Source organism: Cebidichthys violaceus, unplaced genomic scaffold (genome assembly GCF_023349555.1).
Source record: "Cebidichthys violaceus isolate CVI_PGR_0920_01 unplaced genomic scaffold, fCebVio1.0.p SCAF_10, whole genome shotgun sequence".
NCBI classification, from domain to species: Eukaryota; Metazoa; Chordata; class Actinopteri; order Perciformes; family Stichaeidae; genus Cebidichthys; species Cebidichthys violaceus.
Window position 1 is genome coordinate 7715590 of NW_027176263.1, and position 21562 is coordinate 7737151.

The following is a 21562-nucleotide window of genomic DNA, read 5'->3' on the forward strand; positions in this document are numbered from 1 at the left end:
ATTGGGTTGAACAAAATCATGCCTTGGACACAGAAGAAAGCGTAATATCTGATGGGACAAATTGTTGTGGCGGATGTCTTGTGGATGGGCTGCAGCATGAACACATGAATTGCAAGACCCTTTGTAAAACAGAAATTTCTCTGTACACTGACCATTCCTTTTAAGATAGTTTCTTTCTTCTTTACTACTCAACGTTCATCAAGTTGGTCAACACAGGCTTTATTTTGAAAGGCGGTACCGGAAGTGACATCTTGAACGATATTAGACTTGGCATTAGTGTGCAGGCGTCAAGTCGGGACGAAAAGCGGAAGGTTTCTCCCCCGGAAGAAAACAAATAAGGTAAGAAAAAGTCCAAATGTTTCATTAATTGTACACGTTGATGATTCAACCAGCTGCACAAAATGAATGCTGATTCTGCTAAGAATAACCTGTGTCTGTCTGAGGAGATTCACACGTGTCCTGCACTTCAGCCGTAGAGTCAGATCAACTCTTTAAAACATGTATGAAACAGCTGAGCGTTGCATCAGATGAATGAAGAAACCGTCCAGTGTAACACTAGGCCTACTGCAAAGCAAGATCTTTGCATACAAAACATAGAAACAGCGGGGAGCGGGGTCGGTTGGGACAGTGTCAAGTTGGAGAACAACTGTGACAATATCTTTCAGGATGCTCAAACCCAGCCACCCAGAGTTTGGATGAGAACATGTTGCATGGAGACCCTCTCACTGTGCAATACAAACAATCATTCTGTCTCTATATATAATATTTTAGTTATTGTGGTTAAAATGTTTTACTTAATACTTGTTTTGATCTTGTTTTTTTTACTATGTCTCTTGATTGCACTATACTCTATGCTGCTGTAATCCTGTAAATGTCCCCGCTGCGGGACTACTAACAGGTTATCGTATCTTTTCTTACCTCACATTATATTTACAGTTTTGAGATCTACAGCGTGTGAGGAAAAACCGTATCGATCAAATCTCTGAAGATTTGAGTCCTTTAACCCTCATCCTACCACCTTGAGTCCCCACAGACCCCAGAGGTATACTTGTCATATCTCACAGGTGCCTCATTCTATCATTCCAATCTGTCATGACTGTGTCAGTCAATTTGTTCCTAACGTCTTAATATCATTGTTCTGTTTTAATTACTGAAGGCTTTTAATTAGTTGTGGGCTCTATAAGAAGAGGTTCAATTACATCAGCTTTAAAGGAATGTGGTAACAGCCTGGTAATAAAGACAGATTATTATCAGGTCATATCTAAGACTGCTGACTAAGGTTAAAACTTTAAGCAGCCTAGTTGGACTTGGGTCTTAGAGAGAGAGGTATATGGCTTAGATGAAGAACTTGTAGAAGTCAATTGGTAAAGGTCGATGGGAGAAAAGTAAATATATATATATATATATATATATATATATATATATATATATATATATATATATATATATATATATATATATATATGGGTTTTTTCTTATTTTGCTCTATTAAAGATGAGTTTGCTCTGGCATTACACAGGGCCTTCCTATACGTTTTAGGACTATCTTGCCAGACTAACCAAAATTCTTGTGGAACTCCATATCCTTTCAAGATTACACAATGTCTGCTTTAGTTAATGGGTTTGAGGGTTATAAAACAAAGCTAACTTCCTTTGTTTTATTATCTTCTTTTTTCGAGGGACAATAGAGTCGAGTGTTATTCGCAGTGAGCCAGTGTCACTATCGACAAGAGGATCAATTTGGTTGGGACTAAAGTTAGCACTTAAATTGAGCTTCGAAACATTTGCCCAATGACTTGTTGTCCAGCAATTTGAGTGCTAACCACAAAGGCACAGACACAATTGTGTAGATATCAGTAAACCAATATCTCCTCTGGTATTTATTTTGTGAGACTCAATGAACAACGCTGTCTTTTTCTTGCAGGAACTTAAAGATGTCAGCAGTCATAGTCGTGCATGGTGGGGCGTGGGCAATACCAAACGACCTGGCCAAGGCTTCTGTTGATGGAGTAAAGGTTGCAGCATGTGAAGGGTTTTCAGTGCTGCGAAGAGGAGGAAGTGCACTGGATGCTGTTGAGGCAGCTGTGAGGGCTCTGGAAGATAACACTGTGTTTGATGCAGGTATACTGTGCAGTATTATTTTTTTATTAACCATATACACACACACACACACACACACACACACACACACACACACACACACACACACACACACACACACACACACACACACATATACACATAGTATACATTTAAAATCTACATTTTACAAATTACAATTGAAAAACAGTTTTATGCACTCAGTTGGATTTATTGCAGGACTGTTGTATTACACTGTATTAGTTTTAGTTAGTTTCTTTTATCTCTAGATTGACTGCAGACATGCCATTTACACCCACTTCATTTAGCTTGGAACGCCTCAGACGTTTCTTATGTAGACCAGTGATCATCCCTGCTACAGTTACTTATTGTATATTGCTTGATTCAGCACAGCTTTGCCATTAAAGCTAACCCTGATTGGTGATTTTGGGACAATCCCAGCCAAAACTGCCGATAAGCAAATTAATACATTCATCATAGACCTTCATATGTGATATTTCGGCTTGTTGTACTAATGTATTTGCAGGCCTGTATTTCTCAATGCATCAAAATATTCACTTTCTGTTTCTTCAATCAGAGTTTTCATTTTGCAATTACATGGGTTCAGGTGCATCATCTCCCATTCGGCCTGGCTGTATTTTGCACTTTTATTTATGTGGTCATACTATCTGTCAATTTGACCACTTTTTTGATATAACATAATTAATTTGTTATGTAGGAGACCAAAGAGAATATGAAAACATTGCTTTACTTTGTTCTCCCTCTAGTAAGGGTATCCCTGGATTTTGGGTGCCTTCCCACTAGCCTATTTTGTCTGTGACTCAATGTCTCCATCTGCTGGTGGTGTTGCCAACATTCATCTAGACTGCCAACACCACAAGGTTGCTAATTGATTGTGGGGCTCATCCTCATAATCTGTCTTTAATCCCAAATAGAGTCTGCACCAAAATCGAATCTACATTTCAGATTACGTCCATGCGTTTTGTTCTTCTGGTGACCCCAGCACGCATAGACTTGCCCCAATAGAAGTTAGACTTCTGTACACTGTACAAAATAACAATCTTCTTGTACTTTACCATACCTATTAGCATTAGCTACAACTATTAACACAGTGATGCATATCTTGCCTGTGCATATAGTTTTCTGTTCGTGTAAACACAAAGCAAACTCTGCCAACATTACAGCTTTACATAGCCATATATGTTAATTTAATGTTTATACAATTAAGCTACATTAAAACTACATTTCAGACCTTAGAAGCTTTAAATTAAACATAAACACCAATGGAAATGTTTAGATGCATTTTTATTGACCAGCTAAATCTGTACAAGGGAATACAAACCGGATATCAATGATGTATCTGCCATTAGCACTGTGTTCTATGTACTTTCTTATATCTTTGTCACCACCCTGTGGACTTGTGAGGATGTAGCAGGCAACATAACACTGCACACAGAGTAGGACTGTCTTTTCTCACACCCTCTCTGTCTGATTTTATTTATTTAGTTTATCAGCATTGATGAAGACCTTCCAGTTTACGTGGTCACTCGCTATCAGCTGTGCAGCTTCTGAGAACATATGCATCATTTCTTTTGTCTGAGCAATTGCTTAAGTTAGTTACTGATTGTGATTGTAGGGCACGGAGCAGTGCTGAATGCTGATGGAGAAGTAGAGCTGGATGCCATTATCATGGATGGAAGGACACTTGCCAGCGGTGCGGTGTCTTCAGTGAAGGACATTGCCAATCCTGTGTCACTGGCACGGGCTGTGATGGAAAAGGTATCATCTTAAATACTTTGACTTTGTCTCTCTTTGAAAGAAAAGGTAAGAGACCAGTGATGGTTAGAATGACACTTATTCTCAGCAAATTGCGCAATGAACAAAAGCACTGAAGTGTTATAATTACCCATCAATCGTATGTTTTCCATTTTCTGTTTGAGCTTTTTCTTACATGTCTGCTGCTACTTTCAGACAGCCCACGTCATGTTGACAAGCAGAGGTGCAAACCTGTTTGCAGAGAGCATTGGCATGGCCACAGTTCCAACTGATACACTGGTGACTGAGAATGAGAGGAAGGAGTGGAGGAAAAACAAGAAATATGTTGCTGGAGTAATGGAGGATTTTAACTGTCAGTGGTAAGTATTTGCAGTGTTTCACTTCATTTTGACCTTTTCTAGCCGGGATATAGATTTCCTCCTAAATCTCTACACGTTAATACTGCAGGAGAAGATGTTTTCAGGTTTTCCTCTTCACACCCGACAAAGTCAATCCTTTCTAAATAAAAGATGTCTTTCTCAATCACCTTTTCTTGTCATTCTAGGGCCCATGATACTGTTGGGGCAGTTGCAGTGGACTCTGCTGGTAATGTTGCATGTGCAACATCAACTGGAGGGATCAGAAATAAAATGGTTGGCAGAGTGGGAGACTCTCCCATCATCGGTATGACTTAATTTACTTGCACTGTCTCAAATAGCACTTTTTACACTGTCAGCTTCAGTTCAAATTAGATTATTTGAAAATCGAAGTCATTATTATCATTATTATAAAGTCAGATTTTATCGCATAAGTTACTTTATCCAAACAAGCTACACTTTAAGAGCAAATTTACGTATTTACTCCCAACCCTGTTTTATTATTAATTGTATTTTCCATTTTTGTTTTATAATATTTGCGGAAGCCAATGTGTGAAATTGAGCAGTTTAAAAAACAAATTTAAATTAAAAAGTAGATTTAATGTTTTTTTTTTTTTTTCATGTTCTCCCTTGTAAATAAGGCTCTGGCGGATACGCAGACAACTTTATTGGTGCAGTGTCTTGTACCGGTCATGGAGAGTCTATTCTTAAAGTCACATTGGCCAGACTCATTCTTTCACATGTTGAACAAGGTGAAGTATCACATATTTCTTTTTCGGGATTTTATTCGATAGTGTGACGATTTTAACAATGGCTGCAATTATTAAATGAGGGAGAGACAAACTTCTATTTCATACTAAAGACATTATTAGCTGAATAAATTTGAAAATAATTTAGATATCGTAGGACTCAAAGAGTGAGATGTGGCATTTTCCATCTATTTTCCATTTTTTCTCTTTGCCTCCACAGGTAAATCACTCGCAGATTCTTCTCAGTTGTCTCTGCAGTACATGGGAGACCGTGTCCTTGGTGCAGGAGGTGCTATTGTAGTTTCTCCGTCAGGACAGTGGGCAGCCACCTTCACCACAGAGCGAATGGCCTGGGCAGCAGTGGATCATGATGGTCTGTGGTATGGATTAGAACCAAATGAAAGACTAAAAGAGCAGTTATCCCAATAACCATTTTAACAATTTTAATCCTCATTTATTCCATAATATCGGGAATATATTTCCTATGTTTTTTACTAATTCACTATGGTTTGGATCACTCTTATTGGACATTTGCTACAGTTGTTTCTAGCTACATTTAATGAGTAGCATTTTTGTCTTTCTAATCTGTGATGTTGAAGTTAGGTACTGTACAGCACATATAGTGAAATCTAGAAGATTGTGAATATTAGAGTAGAGAAGTCTCAAGATCTGTTATTTGAGCAGCTAGTCCACACATTGGACTAGTTTTTCTTTCCCCATGAATTCTGCATCAAACATATGCTAATGTAGGATGTCTGATTTATTTTAATACATTCTCTTTTACATTGTGTTAGTTTTTTTTCCTCCCATTTGTTTGTCAACTCGAAACTGTCCAACTCCACTCGATTCGATTAAGGTCCAAACATTTTACATGACATTAATCAGCTCAGGTTTGTAAAAGCAGAGAAAACCATCCTGCTCCTATTTTAAGAATTATTTGTTGGCATTCAATAAAATGAGCTGTTAAAATGTATTGATTTAAGTACTGTAAGTCTGCGAAATAATGTCTGACAATTTATTTTTCACCACATGTATAGTTTCATCACAAGTTGTTTTTTTATAGTGTTTTTCAAGCGCCTCTGGTAGAAATTGACTATTTGGGGGTTGTCAACATACAGTAACAGCCTCATTCATGAACTTCCTCTTCATTTGGCCAGCAGCATTGTTGGCCTTGCCTAATCCTTTGAAACAATGGCTGACCATCTGCCCCCATTGTGACTTAAGTCATAGAGGCAGCATTTCATATGGTGTTGTTTCACATTTAAAAACTGGACTTCGAACTTAATACAATTTTGAAACTATAGTTATGGGGTAGATGTATCAAACTGAAACATACTATTGAAATCTCTAAATGACTCTAAAAAGAGAGTATATAAAAAAGAACTTGATTGTGGACACTGTTGTGATTGTGTGGGGACTACACTATTTATCCTGTTGTGTTATTATGGACTTCTGACTTGTCTTTTTGCTTACAATAGCAAAAGTGGCCAGTTTATAAAATATCCTTTGGAGTTCATGGTTCCTGCGTGCAGGTAATTTGACACAAAAGGTTTGAATATCCTTTCCAAATGTAACAAATAAAAACATTGTCTTCCCAGGCAAGAGGGGGTCAAATATTTCACTTTCTTCATATGGAAATAAATCAAACAATCCATTGTTTTCTCTAAGTGTGACTGCGGAATGCGTTCGAAAAGTTGACTCAAACAACAAAGTCTCTTCAGGACTGTTAAACCCTCTGCATTTACAGAAGAAACCCACGCTGTGGATACGTGTTAGGTCTGTACTATCAGCTGCTATGCTACCTGTAAACAGAAGACACGTGACATACAGCGCTGCCTGTCAGGAGCTTTGCAGCAGCAGGACGAATGACGGCCGAGTTGGAGGAAGTTACTGGGAGCAGCTGTGCTAGTATGTAATCCTATACGCGTTGGGAACGATATTGCAGCAAAGGGAGAGGTAAGACACTTATATATTAAGACAAATGTGTCCAAAGATCCAAACTGCACGCGGTGGAACAGATGCATGTGGGCGTGATCATCTAACGACCGTTAGCAGCACTCAGGCTACAAACAAACTTGGTAACTCGAGGCCTATGCTAAAGTGACCCAGCTAGCCTGTCTGACAGATTCAGCATCGAACTGTCTAATATTTACATTTTCTACCACACTTTTTAGCTTTTCTGCCACATATTTGTATTGTCTTAAATGGTATTATATAGGAACAGTGTTTGAGTTTTAAACAGTGAGGTACCTTGAGTGGTAACTTCCTTCATAAGTTACCGTTCGCTTGCTAATAACGTACATGCTAACGCTAGCGTTGTGCAGCGGGTTGTCGCTAGCCGTCCTGTAACGTTAGCATGCTAGCTAGAAACACTTCATTGGGAGAACCTGTCCACAGAAACGCGGTTATTCATGTGGGCATTACGTTATATTAGGTGGCATTAAATCAACAACACTTCTAGAGACCTGCTAACATATCTAAGTCGTATTTTCACATGTGCACTGTTCAGTTCTGGCCTGCTCAAGGTTGTGTAGTTGTAACGTGATCTAAAAACGGTAACTTGCTGTAAAGGTAACATTAGCTTCTCTCTTTGCAGGTTCTCCAAGTGTGCCACAGCAATAGTTTCCCTGCACTTGCGTTAATGTACCTCGAACCTGTTGGCAGCTCGGTAATGTAAAAGTGAACGAGCCACGGAAATGGCCAAAACTGAGATGTTGGTTTAATGTAGAAGGACAGCAAGACGGGCAGCGTTTAACGTTAGAGATGATAATAAAGTTTTGTACTGTCCGTCACTGTTTCTAACAACTGTAAGGGGCATTCCGTCAGAAATCAATCACCTTTCGTGTTTTTTCCTACTTGCTCATCTATTCGAGAGAGTTCTTGAACATAGTTTGATTAACCTGAAACACGGGACCTCAAAGTTGACCCGTATTGGACCCTCACCCCACCTAAAGACACATCTTATTAAACAAATAAACAAAACAAGTTTGGTTGCCTTATTATTGGACAGCTCTCAAATGAGGTTATCCAAAATAATCTAATATACAAATACGGTGTTTTTTGTCCTTAAACCTTTATTTTTTTAAATAAAAATCCACTTCTTCTTTACAACTTAAGTTTACATGTTGTGCCCGCTATCGGTTGAGTAACGGCAGCTTTTTTAGAATACGTGGTGGGTAGGTCACTCTAACACATTAATCCTGAATGTTGCCTTTGATTTTCTGGTCCACTTCAAATATTACTGCAGTTTCCTCTTTTGCTTATCATCACATGATTGGAAAACAGAAAATTCAAAAGAAATGGCTTATTAAGGAAGCCCAAAGCCAGCAGAAATGTGCAGTGAAAAGCACTTTTTGAGTATCTTGCATGTATTTTTAACTATAGATTCATTTCACACTGGCCAGCTCCCAGCTCTATTTGGTTGCCGAAAATCATCAAGTTAATACGGAGATTTGGAAGTTGGCCCTTAAATACTATGCTCCACAAAAGTGGAACAATCTGCAGAAGCTTGTACATTTAGACAAGCTAATCCCTTTTAATCAATTTAAATCCTTTTTGACTGACAAAGAGCAGTGTGAATGCATGCGTTTCCTTTGAATTGATGTTGTCCCTTTTTTATCAAAATGGGTCATTTGATGTCTGCTTTCCCTTCTGTCTGTGTTGTTTTGATACAGGAAGGCAGCAGCATTCATGGATATTGTGGACATTAATCATTTAATACCCAGTGACCAGTTGGATGACTCCCTGATAACAGGTCAGAATTTGGAATGTGAAGCCGGTAATGAGTTTGGGACAGGACCCCGACTGGAAGATTCACTGAAGAACATGCTCAGCGACAAAGACCCCATGTTTGGATGTGCAAGCTCTCAGTTCAATCTGCTCGACAATGAGGACTCCACTTTTCAGATTGCTGGCTCAACAGGTATGTCAGAAGACGTTTCGTCGCTAAAAATGTTTATTTGTACTGGTTCCAAACTTTGATTAAAAGCTAACTAACTATTCTCTGATATGCTTAGTTTTGAATTTTACGTCAGCTTTTCAGGTGCATAAAACAAATCACATAGGCATACCTCCCTAGATTTAGGTATGCAGGGAAAATCCTAACTGTCAAAATGTTTTTGTACGCAAACATTTTAATGTCAGCATTAGCAGATTATATATATATATATATATATATATATATATATATATACATATATATATATATATATATCTATCTCACATTCAAACTGTGTTTTATTTTAGTTTGAGATCAAAATCACCAAGACTCATTTAATGTCATGAATATGGTGGAAACACTTTATTATTATTTCAGCTTTCGGTCTAATGGACCTTCATCATGATACTCTGATGAAGGTCCTTAAGACCGAAAGCTAAAATAAAGTGTTCTGTGCATAGATCTAAGTGTGCGGATATCTATTCTATCAATTAGATTTTAAAGACACATATACAATAATACATCATCAGTGTCAGCCAAATAGCTAATCTTCAACTGTTGAGATTGGCATTTTTACTTCCGTTAGTAGTAAATATTGTTTATTTTAGCAGATTTGCATTTCCATTAATACACAGGGAAATAAACTGTATTTCTTTTGGCTGTTGCAGTTCTCGCTGATGGTTCAGCATCCACAGGCCTCAGCAGTGATCTAAAAGTTGCAGAGATTACACAAGCCAAGCAACCTGTTGCCAGGCGGAAGAAACGTCCACGTAACTTAGAATACGGTGAGTTGCTCATTTAGATTGCTGTTTCCACCACATAGCACCTTCAAATTAGAGACGGCGTGACACACATTTGTTCTATGTTTTGTCTCTTCTTGTTGGAACAGAACATAGCAGTGGTCCACAACCCGCCAACACATCCCCCAAAACCATGATCCGTGTTCGAGCTGGAAGGAAACCAACGAACAGGCTACAGAAGTCCTTTCTTATTGAGAAAGGAGTTAAAGGCTCCCAACTGAAGAAAGAATTAACTCTGGGAGGGCGTGTTGATGTTAACAATCTCGATGGTTGTTTATGGCTGAATCCCTCTGTTGTATTGAGACGATTGACAGTCACAATTGCAGGATTCAGGATTGAACTGCTTCCAGGACCCTCTTACACACAGAATGTTGAAGCGAGCGAGGCTGCAGGCCTTGACGGTGGTCTTTCATATGCCGTGCTGCCAGATAATACTGTCAATGTACAGAATCCCACACCTGAGAATGTGGCAGAGGTGGATGCAATTGAGAAGAGCTCTGCTGATGATGGAGCCCTCAGGCTGGGCCCGTATGTGAATCCTAACGACGTGCAGACCTCCAACGGGACTTCAATGGGGAGTACCTACACCCAGGAGACAAATCTTGACAATCAGAGTGTTCCTGAGAAACAAAAGTCAGTCAGTGAAGGAAAACATGACATCAAAGAGCCACAAAACATTGAGAATAACAGAACCACTGTTGGTAATACGACTGATGATAAGGAAAAACAACAGATTGTGGCCCAAACACTGTTAAAGTCAAAACAGGGACTGACCTCCAACAAGAATAAGGACTTGGTTTCAGGTAAACCAAACAACTTGATTAAGGGACATAAAGTGTCCCAAAGCATGCCATCCAAAATCCAAAGAGGAGACCTGCACAAAATCAAATCTCCAAAGGAAAAGAAAGACATTTCACCTTTGAAAAGGCCAGCAGAAAACACCCAAAGTGAGCATGCTACTAAAATGCAGAAGACACAGGACACAGGAGAGAGTAAAGTGAAGCCAAAACTGCCAAGTACACCGAGCTCTGTGGTGAAGAAGAGCCCTTCATCTGGCAACCGAGTCGATCAGCAGGGACCCACTAAACATCCTCATCCTCCCAATATCTCCAAAGTTGAGACCGCTAATCCGACGCACGGTCGACTAGGCCCTTCTGTAAAAATGCCAGAGGAAGGTCAGGAAAAGCCCAAACTGAAAAAGCCCGAAAAGATCCTTCAAAGACAGAAAAGTAAAACGGCGAGAAGCATCTCTGTGGACGAGCCGCAGCTGTTTATTCCAGACAATGCTCCTGTTGTGAAGAAGGAAACGGCCGAGGAGCAACCTGCTAACAGCGAGACTGTGTGGGATGGAAACAACTGTTGTGGCCTTTGCAAAAAACACCACAATAACATGTAAGTGTAGCAAGGTCATTATTTTGTTTACGGTATGCTGTGGATTTAACTTGACAGGTAAGGTGTTTAGATCGTTACACAAGTGTGAACAACATTAAAATGTTGACTGTTCCACTCTGCAAGGAGTTTAAAGGGACAGTGCACCCCAAAAGCAAAATTACATATTTTTCACTTGTAGAACTATTTAACCCTATCGCTATTTGTTGTATTGATAATTCACAAACTGACAACAAGGTCTATTGATTATCCTGAGTTAGCGGTTCATGATTTCTGGAAAGAAACATTGCCAACTCGCACCAAAACAATCGTGAGTAATACATAGCACTACAGATAAGAGGAGAAATCCGTATTTTTGATTTTGGGTGAGCTGTGCCTTTAAAACTTGAGATGATGAGTATGATTATGTGAACATCAGAGCTAGTGAACCACAGTATTTGTCCAATTATGACCTGACTGGCTTTCAGTCAAATATGTGTTTAATTAAACAAGAAGGGAGTTGTAATATTAGTGTCATCTGTCTATCTGTCTCTTGGAATGCTTTTCAGCAAAAACTCCTTTTGATAATGTCTGTCCTTTTTTTTTTTTTTTTTTTTTTTAATATAAAGGTTCATGGTAGGTTGCGGCCGCTGTGACGACTGGTTCCATGGCGACTGCGTTGGTCTTGACCTGACGAAGGTCCGTGAAATGGAGGAGGAGGATCAGATGTACGTGTGCTTGAAGTGCTGTGAGGAGGAGAGCACAAAGGTGGAGCCAGAGCCCCCGAGTGCAGCCAAACCAGAAGTTCAAGCAAAGACGGAAGCACAGGATCTAAAGCTGCCTCCCAAGCCCCAACCGGGAACCTCCCAGAAGCTTCCATCAGTCAAACCAGTAAGAAACGTATATAGTGTCACCACAAGTTCTGTAATAAAGCTGTTAGATCAGCTTTTATTTGTTCCCCCAGCTAATTGGTCCTCTGATATTAATCATAGCCAGTGTTACCACTAAGGCTCTGTGTCTTTTTGCTTTAACGTTGACTGTAGAGAAGGATTGCACGAGGGTGTGTGGTTAACATGGTGTATTCACCAAAGTACATTTTCCCACACATAAAACTCACCCTGTATTTTTTTTAACTTTGACTAACTTTGACTATTTTATGTGGTGTCTTTTTTAACATTTTCAATTTTGTTGGTATTTTTTTCAATGACTGAAAGAATTAATAATATGCCTAATATGTTTTTTGCACTTTTCTCTTAAAAAAGTATCCTGATAGAAGGCAGTCCACAGATGTCAGAGAAGCAGCTCATAAAACAGGTTTGTTGTTTTTGGCTTGTTCTGGTTTGTGTTACATGTTGGGTTCAAGACCAGAGGCCTGTACTATGAAGCAGGATTTGGGTTTAGTAAGGTAACTTCAGGTTTCACTCTGTAGGGTTACAACCATGTTTTACTTCTTACCAGTGTTAGTTCACCATGGTCACTTATGCTACACACCTAACCTACTCCAGAGCAAGTTATGTTCGAGATAACCAATCAACTCGTAAAACGTACCGCCTACTGACCAATTACATCTCGGTACGTGGATCGAAAAATAATATTACGTAAATACTAAGAGGTTTCAGGCTAATCAAAGTCATTATCCCGGTTAAAACAAATACAGTAGGACAGTGATGTGTAAAGGAATAGACTTATAATATCACTGACCCATCCAGGGCATGAGTAATGACTATCATTTCATTTGTGTATTCAATTAAATGAATGTGTTGCTTAGATGTAGTCCTAGAGATAGCTTGCAGCTGACATCACAGCGTCAAAGGTTTGCTTACTGTCATGTCTGGTTCCTGGTTTATGTTTTAAACTTTGAACATGCTTTCTATGCCTGGCAATGGGATGTGACATCAAAAAAGCAGGCTTGAATATTTAATTCTATAGACTTACCGAGAGAAAGTAACAGACGTCAACATTAAGATGGCAGAGTGGACCCCGATGAAAGCAGTCGAATCTAATGTAGTGAGCTAGCGTTGGCTAAGCTAAGCTAATGATAGTTAAGTGTTATCATGATAAATCAGTAAAGATGCTAACTGAACTGGCTAAAAATCTTAATTTGTAAGCTGGTACATTTCATTGATATCAAAGGAATGTTTTAGATAGTATGTAAGCTCGTAAACCAATTGACATTTTGTTGTTTTTAAACTGAAACAAGAAAGCAGAGTTTCTAATCATAGCAACCAGAGCCATAGCGTTAAGTTGTAAATCAATTGTAATGAACTCATTACATTTTGGTGGTCAAAGGTCAAGTCACTCTGACCTCCACAAATCTTTGGCCGCCACTCAAGAATGTATACATATGCTCATAATGACAATTTCACACAAATGTCTAATAGGATAAAATGATGAAGTGATAACATTTAGGAGAGACATGGATTCAAACTGTAACATGGTTGTTTGTTGGAAGCATACAACTACGAGACGGTAATGATAGCTTGTGACATACTATACATTACATTTTTTAAATTCTTCCACGACATGCCATATTATAACATTTTTATGACATACTATACTATATTTTTTGTGTGGCATTATTAACCTGTTTATTCACACAGTCTTTTTTTGCCAGCTGTCGTTGCTTTAAGCCTGTATTATGTTTAAATTTTTCAGATTTGTCTAATATTATATTTTGCTCTTTGTTTGCAAAATATGCCGTTATGCTGACAGTAGACTTGTCCATGTTTGCGATCGATCATATGCTGCAAACACCACCTTACTTCCCAAGGTTGATAACCACCATCATGTGACCGCTTAACGTGATAAAAAACATAAGATATCCAGGGTTTGTTGAACTTGCTTCATAGTACATGCATCAGGCTGGGTTCACGGTTCAGTGTTATTACAAGATTGAACAAAGAAAGGAACAACACATGACATCGATTTATTTTTCATACATAGGGTGACAACAAGTTTTTGTTCTATAAATTAATAACTTGTTTGAGTAACTTTCTCCCAGCAGTGCATCTTCTTCCTACTGTTTTTGTTTCACAGTTTGTTCCCAATTGACTGATGAAATAAGTTAGTACATATTAAAAATATTATTTAAATTTGCCTGGATGTGGTACATTCCATAAAACGTCACTCTTAAAACCATGTAGCCTTTTTAAAGAAGAATTTGAAAACGGTTGTCAGTGCATAAAAACAATTATCTGTTGATCTTTACAAATCAAAACTCAAAACAGCCGTCAGTGCTGGAAGAAATGCTTTAAATCGAAAATGTAATCAAAATCGCTCAATGTCATCCAGTCCACAATTACAACTTGCTTTGCATTATTGTTCAATACAGAAGAGAAAAAACAATCTCATTGTCCCTTCTTACATTTTAGATTACGTTATCACAACTCTGTTTAATCATTAATATTTTCTTAATCGTTGTGGTCACAGTTCAGCAGATATTGTCCTTTCTATCTTCACAGGTGTTCATCTGAAGCTAGAGACAAAAAGTAAGACTCCATCTTCAAAGAAACCTGTGTCTGTGGAGGCAATTAGACGAAGTGTGCGTGATTCTCTGAAAGAAATACTTATACAGAGGTAAGTATTTCATGAGTGAAAGTATTTAAAAGAATTGTGTAAATACTGACATTTTTTTTAATACTTGAAAATCTTCTACAAGCATCAAACATGACGCTTTCTGCCTTTCAGGTTGAAGGAGTCTGAGTTGAACGTGTCAGTGGAGAGGGCCACTGAAGTCGCCAAGAAGACGGAGAAAGAGCTTTTTTACTTGTATAAAGACACCGACAACAAATACAAGAACAAGTACAGAAGCTTGATGTTTAACCTCAAAGATACTAAAAATAATGTGAGTACCATTTTAAATCAGGCAGGATCCAACTGTAAAGTTTCTTTGTGTTGCATTTCGTTATATACAAAGTTACATTTGGCTTATTTTTATTTATTATAATTGTATTTTTAGGTCCTCTTTAAGAGGGTTCTCAAAGGAGAAATTTCTCCTGGTAACCTGATTCGAATGAGCCCCGAGGAACTGGCCTCGAAAGAATTGGCTGCTTGGCGACAAAGGGAGAACAGACATGTAAGTGATGTTTTAGTCTTTGTTGTTGTTTTCTTACTAATTGTATTGCATACAATCACAAAGTTAAGCTCAGTAAGTAGTATTAACATTGTTCTCTTTTAGAATTTTTTCCAAAACTGTGGTTGTATTTTGGAATGCAAAACATTCAATAGACCTCTAAAAAGCAATAACTTCCTCATTTTACAGACCATTGAGATGATTGAAAAAGAGCAAAGAGAGGCAGAGAGGCGGCCGATCACTAAGATCACTCACAAAGGTGAAATAGAAATTGAGAGCCAAGAACCAGTGAAGGCACCTGAGCCCGCAGAGGTAAGGGACACAACAAACAGTACTGTATGTTTACTAGTAGAAGAGGGTGACTTGTGTGCTTCATTTCATTTTTTTTCCTCGGCAGCTTGAGCCTCCTTCTAAAGCAACAGAAGACTCAGTGGAACCTCCGAATACCCCTGAGAAGAAAGCAGCGAGTGCTGACGCGGGGAAAGACACCACCAGCCAACACAAGTCTCACTTATTTGACCTAAACTGCAAAATCTGCACAGGTAAATAAAAATAAAAAGATCAGCCATTAAGTCCCTTTTGCTTAAAAAAGGCTTAATGGCTTAATTTAGGCTGCTCATGTGTCACTATCTTCAGTTACCAACGCTTTTTTTCTTTTTAATAAGGTCGCATGGCGCCCCCCGTGGAGGAGGCACCGACCAAAGTGGTCAAAGTTGCTACTACAGTGGTTAGGAGGCAGTCCACCAAAGCAGAAGAGACGAAGAGCACAGCAAAACCTGCAGGCGACGACGATCTGCACCTCACCGTTTTAGAGGAGAGCTTCCGAAGCGCTCAGTCAGGCTACGAAGGAAGGTAAGCAGTTATGTCCGACACTGTGTGGTTCTGGTGTTCATCTCGTTTTTTTGCAAAGTTTGCTCCATCCGTTTTTTTCGTCATATTTGTCACAGGTCGGACCATAAAGCTGGAAGAGATGAAGAGGCCGCTTTCCTTACTAACCTGACCTCCCTGTGGCAAGGACTGATTCACATGCACTCTGTGGCAAAGTTTATGACTAAAGCTTTCCCCGTCTCAGGCATTTTGGATAACGTGACTGAGGTAAAGTGGACACAACTGCACATATTTTGAGTTTGAATAGCTGCTGCAAAATATTTGACTGAAGTACTGTCAGTAAGGTTTGTCTTTTTTGTCAATAGGACCTTCCAGACAGTGTTCAAGTTGGCGGAAGGATAAGTCCACAGACGGTGTGGGACTACTTGGAGAAGATTCGGGCAACTGGAACAAAAGTGAGTTTTGGGCAGCTTTCCTTCTTAAAGGGATTATACAGCCTATAATAAAATTCATTGAATATAATCTGCCAGAATTACATAAAGAGCAGTTTACGTCAGACAATTAACATCCCGATTTCATGTGATGCATTATAAAGCTGCTGCATTGAAGAGTTATGGTCAACTTCTTGCACGTGGATTGCAGATTTTACTGACTCATGCATTTTCTTTTATTAAAGGAGGTGTGTCTAATTCGCTTCTCCCCTGAGACGGAGGAAGATGAGATTTCCTATACTCTTCTGTACGCCTACTTCAGCAGTCGTAGGCGTTTCGGGGTGGTGTCCAATAACCTAAAACAAGTGAAGGACATGTATCTCATTCCTTTGGGTGCCACTGAAAAAGTTCCACATCAGCTTGTTCCCTTTGATGGGCCAGGTAACCTGAACACGAAACCTAATTTATCTTCTCTCTGTAACTTACTTTACATTTCTCGTCTTTTAAACTTCATTCATCTTTTCATTTTACAGGTTTAGAAAACAACCGCTCCAATCTTCTCCTTGGACTCATAATTCGCCAGAGACCGAAAACGGATTTTCTTCCCGTGGACATGAATGAAACTGCCAGGATTATTCCTGAAATCAAGCCCATCACCATTTCCACAAAAGAAACCCGAGCAAAAGAGGAGGAGGAGAAAAAATTCCTCTCTTCCTTGACTACTGCACATAAAAAAGAGAAAGACAAACCACTTAACAAGCCTGAAGATGTTGATGAGCCAATTACAGAATCTCTAGAAGAACCAACTGCATCAGAGGAGACCAACAGTCAGGAACCCCAAAAACCACTGCGTTTTCTTCCAGGTGTGTTATTAGGCTGGGGTGGGGAATTGCCTCCTCTGCCAGATGTTGGAGTTAAACATACAACAGAGGCCTCAACGGAAAACTCTAAAAGTCCAACAGCTGCTACACCTCGAGAGCGCTTTGTCTTCAAGAAGAAAGAAGCTAAACCTGTTAAAGCTGAACCGGAAGTATCCGGTCCAACTGATGCATCCGCTGCTAACAACTCATCAGCAAAGGAACCTGCAGTGGTGACCCATAGTGCACCAGTCTCTCTGAAAGATAAGCCTCCAGATGTATCGACCGAAGCGTTCCTGGCAAGCTTGTCAGCAGCTCAAATTGGGACTGAAACCAGCAGCGCTGCCTCTGCGAACAAAGGCAACTCTGGCCTTTTGTCTGAAACTGAAAAAGCTCCGTCTGAAGGGAATTCTTTGTTGCAGTCAAAATCCCCGGCTGCTCCAGCTCAAACTAACAGCTCTAAACCTCCTTTAAGTGGAATATTGAAAAAGTCTTCAGCATATTCCAGTGTGAATGTAGATAAAACAACGGCACCACAAAAGGATCAAGCCAGCCACCCAGCGCCTTTGAGTCCCAAACCTGTACCTGTGTTGAGCAGCACTAGAAATGATTCAGTTACACTATTTCACCAAGGATTCTTACAGGTTTCTCAGGCCAAGAAGAAACCCGAAGGAGAAAAGCAAACAACTATTCAATCATTCGCTGGTGAAAAGGAGGATCCTGGCATGTCCCAGGCTGCTGCTACAGTAACTCAGACAGTAGATCCTCCTTCAGTTCAAGGACCACAAGCAGCAAGTCACACCGAAGCATCTGAGCTCCAACATGACTCAGTAATGACACAAGCTTTCCCAGCATACAACAGTGCTTCACTAATCCCACCGCAGCAGCAGCCCCAGGTGCCTGGTAGCGACGAACACCCAACGGACCCTCCGAATACTTTGTCCAGCCCACACACCCAGGATCAGAACCACAGCGCACCGTGGGCTCAGGACAGCACTTCACACATTCTTCCCGGACTTCAATCATCGCAGTACGCCGAGAGCTGCCCCGAACCAGCCGGCCAGCTTACTTCCCTGGCCAAAGATCCCAAGCGTCTAGAGGAGCGATACAACGACCCGTGGGAGAGGCCGCGGTCTACGGAGGAACGAGACCACCACGGGAGGCACAGCCATCACAGGGACACTCACCACGGGAAGAAGAGCAGACACCACGACCGGGAACGGGAGAAAAAGCACGAACGCAGCCACGACCGAGAGAGGAGTAGGCACCACGGACACTCAGAGGACCGCTACGGCGAGAAGCGAAAAGAGAGGCACCACAGCGATGATCACAGCAGCCGTCATAAGGACAGACACAGACACAGACGGGACTCTGATTATGAGAATGGACGGAGAAGTTCAAAAGACAGTTAATTATGTTTTTTTAAAGTCGTGTTAAGAAAGACTTTTAGCTTGTTGGTCACTTGGCGGTTTCAAACCACTTCGGCCGTATTGGCTAACAGTGGAGTTGTTACTTTATACAGCGATCTGCAGCTATATGCCATTTTCCTCCATAGAAGTTCCATTTTATGTTGTTGACGGTGCAGCCAAAGTGAAGTATAGTTTCAGTGGTATTGAAGACACGTTCTCTTCAAACCAAGAAGTACTGACTATTGGAACAACTTTAAAATTTTAACCTTTTTATTGTATATATCTTGTTCATATTGAGCTTCAGTCTTGTAGTAACATGCAAAACAAGTTTGGTCCATGTGGTGAAAAGTTTAAGATGGCATGAAGGTAAGAAAACATTTCACTGAGGACCGTGATCTAAACAGCAACTTGGCTTTTTCCCCCCTACTTAAATTTTTTTAAATTGCTAAAATATTTCACAAACTTTTTTTTTTTTTTTAAAAGTATATACATTTTGGCTTGTAATATACACTAGAGATGAGGTGTGCCTTTGCACTGTTTATGTACAGTTCATAATAAAGCTAATCTTTTTTTATTATTATTAAAAAAATATCTAATTTCTTTCTAAATGTATTAATGGTAAAACTATGCATACAGATTTATATTGTTGTATTACGATCATTTTAAAGATCTATTTATTGGAGGTGACAGACTGGAATAGTAATAACTGACAACTTGTTTGATTTTTGTTACATTAATTGCAGCACTGAATCAGACCGTGTACCCATATCAATGGGTACACGGTATTATATATTGTACGGTATTATATATTATATATTGTACAAAATCAATATGACCCATAAAAAAAGTCAGATGAGAATTGAAGAAGAGTATTAAATTCTATCTTAGTGTGAACATAACTATCTAAAACAAATGAACCTAACTACTACCAAGTGTTACACACATCTCCTTGTGGAGGGCCTTAGAAAACACGACTAATATCAAGTTTTATATCGCATCACAAAGGGAGTTTCACTACTACTCATTGCCCTCATAAACATTAAAACCCTCACTATTGAGAAACAGTAGCGGCTTGGTATCTTTAAACAAATAAACATTTCTGAGAGTTCCTTCAAAGCCTTTTGAAAACAACCCAGAAGTGACGATTGATACATTTCTGTATAATTCAAATCCTCCAAAATAAAGCTGACCACCATAGTTTAAGGCCACATAACGCTCAAATGGGTCCAAGTCGTCGAAAAGGACTCTCTTGTGGTTAAGGAACAACTGGATAATTGTGCCGTTTAAAAATATGGAGACGTTGTGCCACATGTTGCAACACAGTGTGAGATTTCTGAATTCTATTGGGACGGAAAGTTTCTCTCCAAGATTGACAGCGATTTTGAGGTGGCCGTTGTCAAGTCCAACTGTGAGGTAATCATCATCTTCATGTTCGGCCCGACCCATCCACATTATCATACTGTCATTTGAGCGTGTGTGGAAGCTGAAAGAAACCTGTGTGTACTTCAAATTCCTTGTGTTGTATCTCGGGTCCTGATATTTAACATATGAGCTTCCTACAAACTTGAGGGTGTCTGTGGCTGTTTCTGTGTCGCAGTACCTCCCACCCCATCCCAAGGGACATATGCAGCGGTAGGAGGTGGCGCTAGATGGAGCACATAAGGAACCCTGTTTGCAGATGTTGTTTACACAGCTTACAGACAGGTTACACACAGAGCCAGTCCATGATGGCAGACATAAACATGTGAATGAGCCACTTCCTGATGCCCTGCAGCGACCTCCGTTTTGGCACACCTTGTACCCGCAGGCGGTCCCATCCCAGTCCCCTACGTTTGCTCCACTTATCGCCCCGGTCTCTGTTAACTCAAACTCTTCACCGTTGATTAGAAGTTCTCTTAAACCCCCAGTGAAGCCCAGCGGCTCCCCTTCAGTTGCATCCACAGAGACGAAGCTCAGAGTGGACACGCCCCCGACAAAGATGTCTGTAGCAACATCTAGGGTGGTCATCCCTTCAGTCACATGCTCTCTAATCTCCTTATTATCCAGACTGAGGAAGCCTTGGTGACCAACTCTTCCAGCCTTCACTGTGTGCCAGGTCCTGCCGTGTAAGTCCACTTGCTGAACAGACTGCAAGACGTTGGTGCCATCTCCGAGATTGTATCGAAGCTGGACAAAGCCGGATGTCAAGGAGAGGCAGAAGAAGTCTCCTGTAGAAATAAAATAAAATAGTACGGCATGTCATGAGTTCTTTCTCGTTTAAATGTCACACTTTACGATTACTTTTTTATGACGTATGCTAAAACTTTAATATGACTGCTACAATGATACTTTTATTATGACAGTTATATTTTATAAAATACTATAAAATGACTTTTTTAATGAAATACATTTTTATGACGTGTAGTTTGTCATAAAGTAAAAATAGCATATTATGTCATAAAGATATAGTATAGTATGTCCTAAAAATGTCAGTATAATTTATAACAAATGTCAGTGTAGTATTACATAAAAGTCATCATAGTATGTCATAAAATGTCATAGTATAGTTTATCAAAAAAGTCATGATAAACAATAGCCAAAGTAAAGAATTTTTAAAGGTCTAGTATAGCATGTCAAAAAAGTCATTAAGAAGTCATAGTATAGCATGTCGAAAAAAGTCATACTATAGCATGTCAAAAAAAGTCATAGTATAGCATGTCAAAAAAAGTCATAGTATAGCATGTCAAAAAAAGTCATAGTATAGTATGTTGAAAAAAGTCATAGTATAGCATGTCAAAAAAAGTCATACTATAGCATGTCAAAAAAAGTCATACTATAGCATGTCAAAAAAAGTCATAGTATAGTATGTTGAAAAAAGTCACAGTATAGCATGTCAAAAAA

At 39.5% G+C, this 21562-nt stretch overlaps 3 protein-coding genes across 5 annotated transcripts in view; 2 read left to right on the forward strand and 1 right to left on the reverse strand.

Moving 5' to 3' along the window:
• Positions 1-254: 254 nt before the first annotated feature.
• Positions 255-6596, forward strand: si:dkey-103j14.5 (isoaspartyl peptidase/L-asparaginase). 3 transcript variants are annotated; one of them, XM_068717850.1, is made up of 8 exons: positions 255-339; positions 937-1064; positions 1924-2120; positions 3736-3878; positions 4071-4234; positions 4420-4538; positions 4873-4983; positions 5201-6596. In XM_068717850.1, exons 3-8 carry the CDS (start codon positions 1934-1936, stop codon positions 5407-5409), a joined length of 933 nt encoding a protein of 310 aa, XP_068573951.1. In that variant the 5' UTR covers positions 255-339; positions 937-1064; positions 1924-1933; the 3' UTR covers positions 5410-6596. The 3 variants fall into 3 exon arrangements, with proteins under 3 accessions (XP_068573951.1, XP_068573943.1, XP_068573961.1); XM_068717842.1 differs by having other exon boundaries at positions 937-1042; XM_068717860.1 differs by lacking the exon at positions 937-1064 and having other exon boundaries at positions 267-339.
• A 249-nt stretch (positions 6597-6845) lies between these two features.
• On the forward strand, positions 6846-19259 carry phf3 (PHD finger protein 3). The gene is made up of 16 exons (XM_068724008.1): positions 6846-6936; positions 8655-8902; positions 9586-9702; positions 9807-11109; positions 11715-11976; positions 12348-12399; positions 14547-14661; positions 14773-14929; positions 15044-15160; positions 15347-15469; positions 15555-15699; positions 15823-16009; positions 16105-16252; positions 16351-16440; positions 16662-16857; positions 16950-19259. Exons 2-16 carry the CDS (start codon positions 8671-8673, stop codon positions 18683-18685), a joined length of 4980 nt encoding a protein of 1659 aa, XP_068580109.1. The 5' UTR covers positions 6846-6936; positions 8655-8670; the 3' UTR covers positions 18686-19259.
• Positions 19260-19440: 181 nt separating this feature from the next.
• eys (eyes shut homolog) overlaps positions 19441-21562 on the reverse strand; it is a 156582-nt gene continuing 154460 nt past the window's right edge. Inside the window, exon 50 of the mRNA XM_068723996.1 lies at positions 19441-20889. Coding sequence (XP_068580097.1) covers positions 19700-20889 — 1190 coding nt within the window. The 3' untranslated portion in view covers positions 19441-19699. The remainder of the gene's footprint in view (positions 20890-21562) is intronic.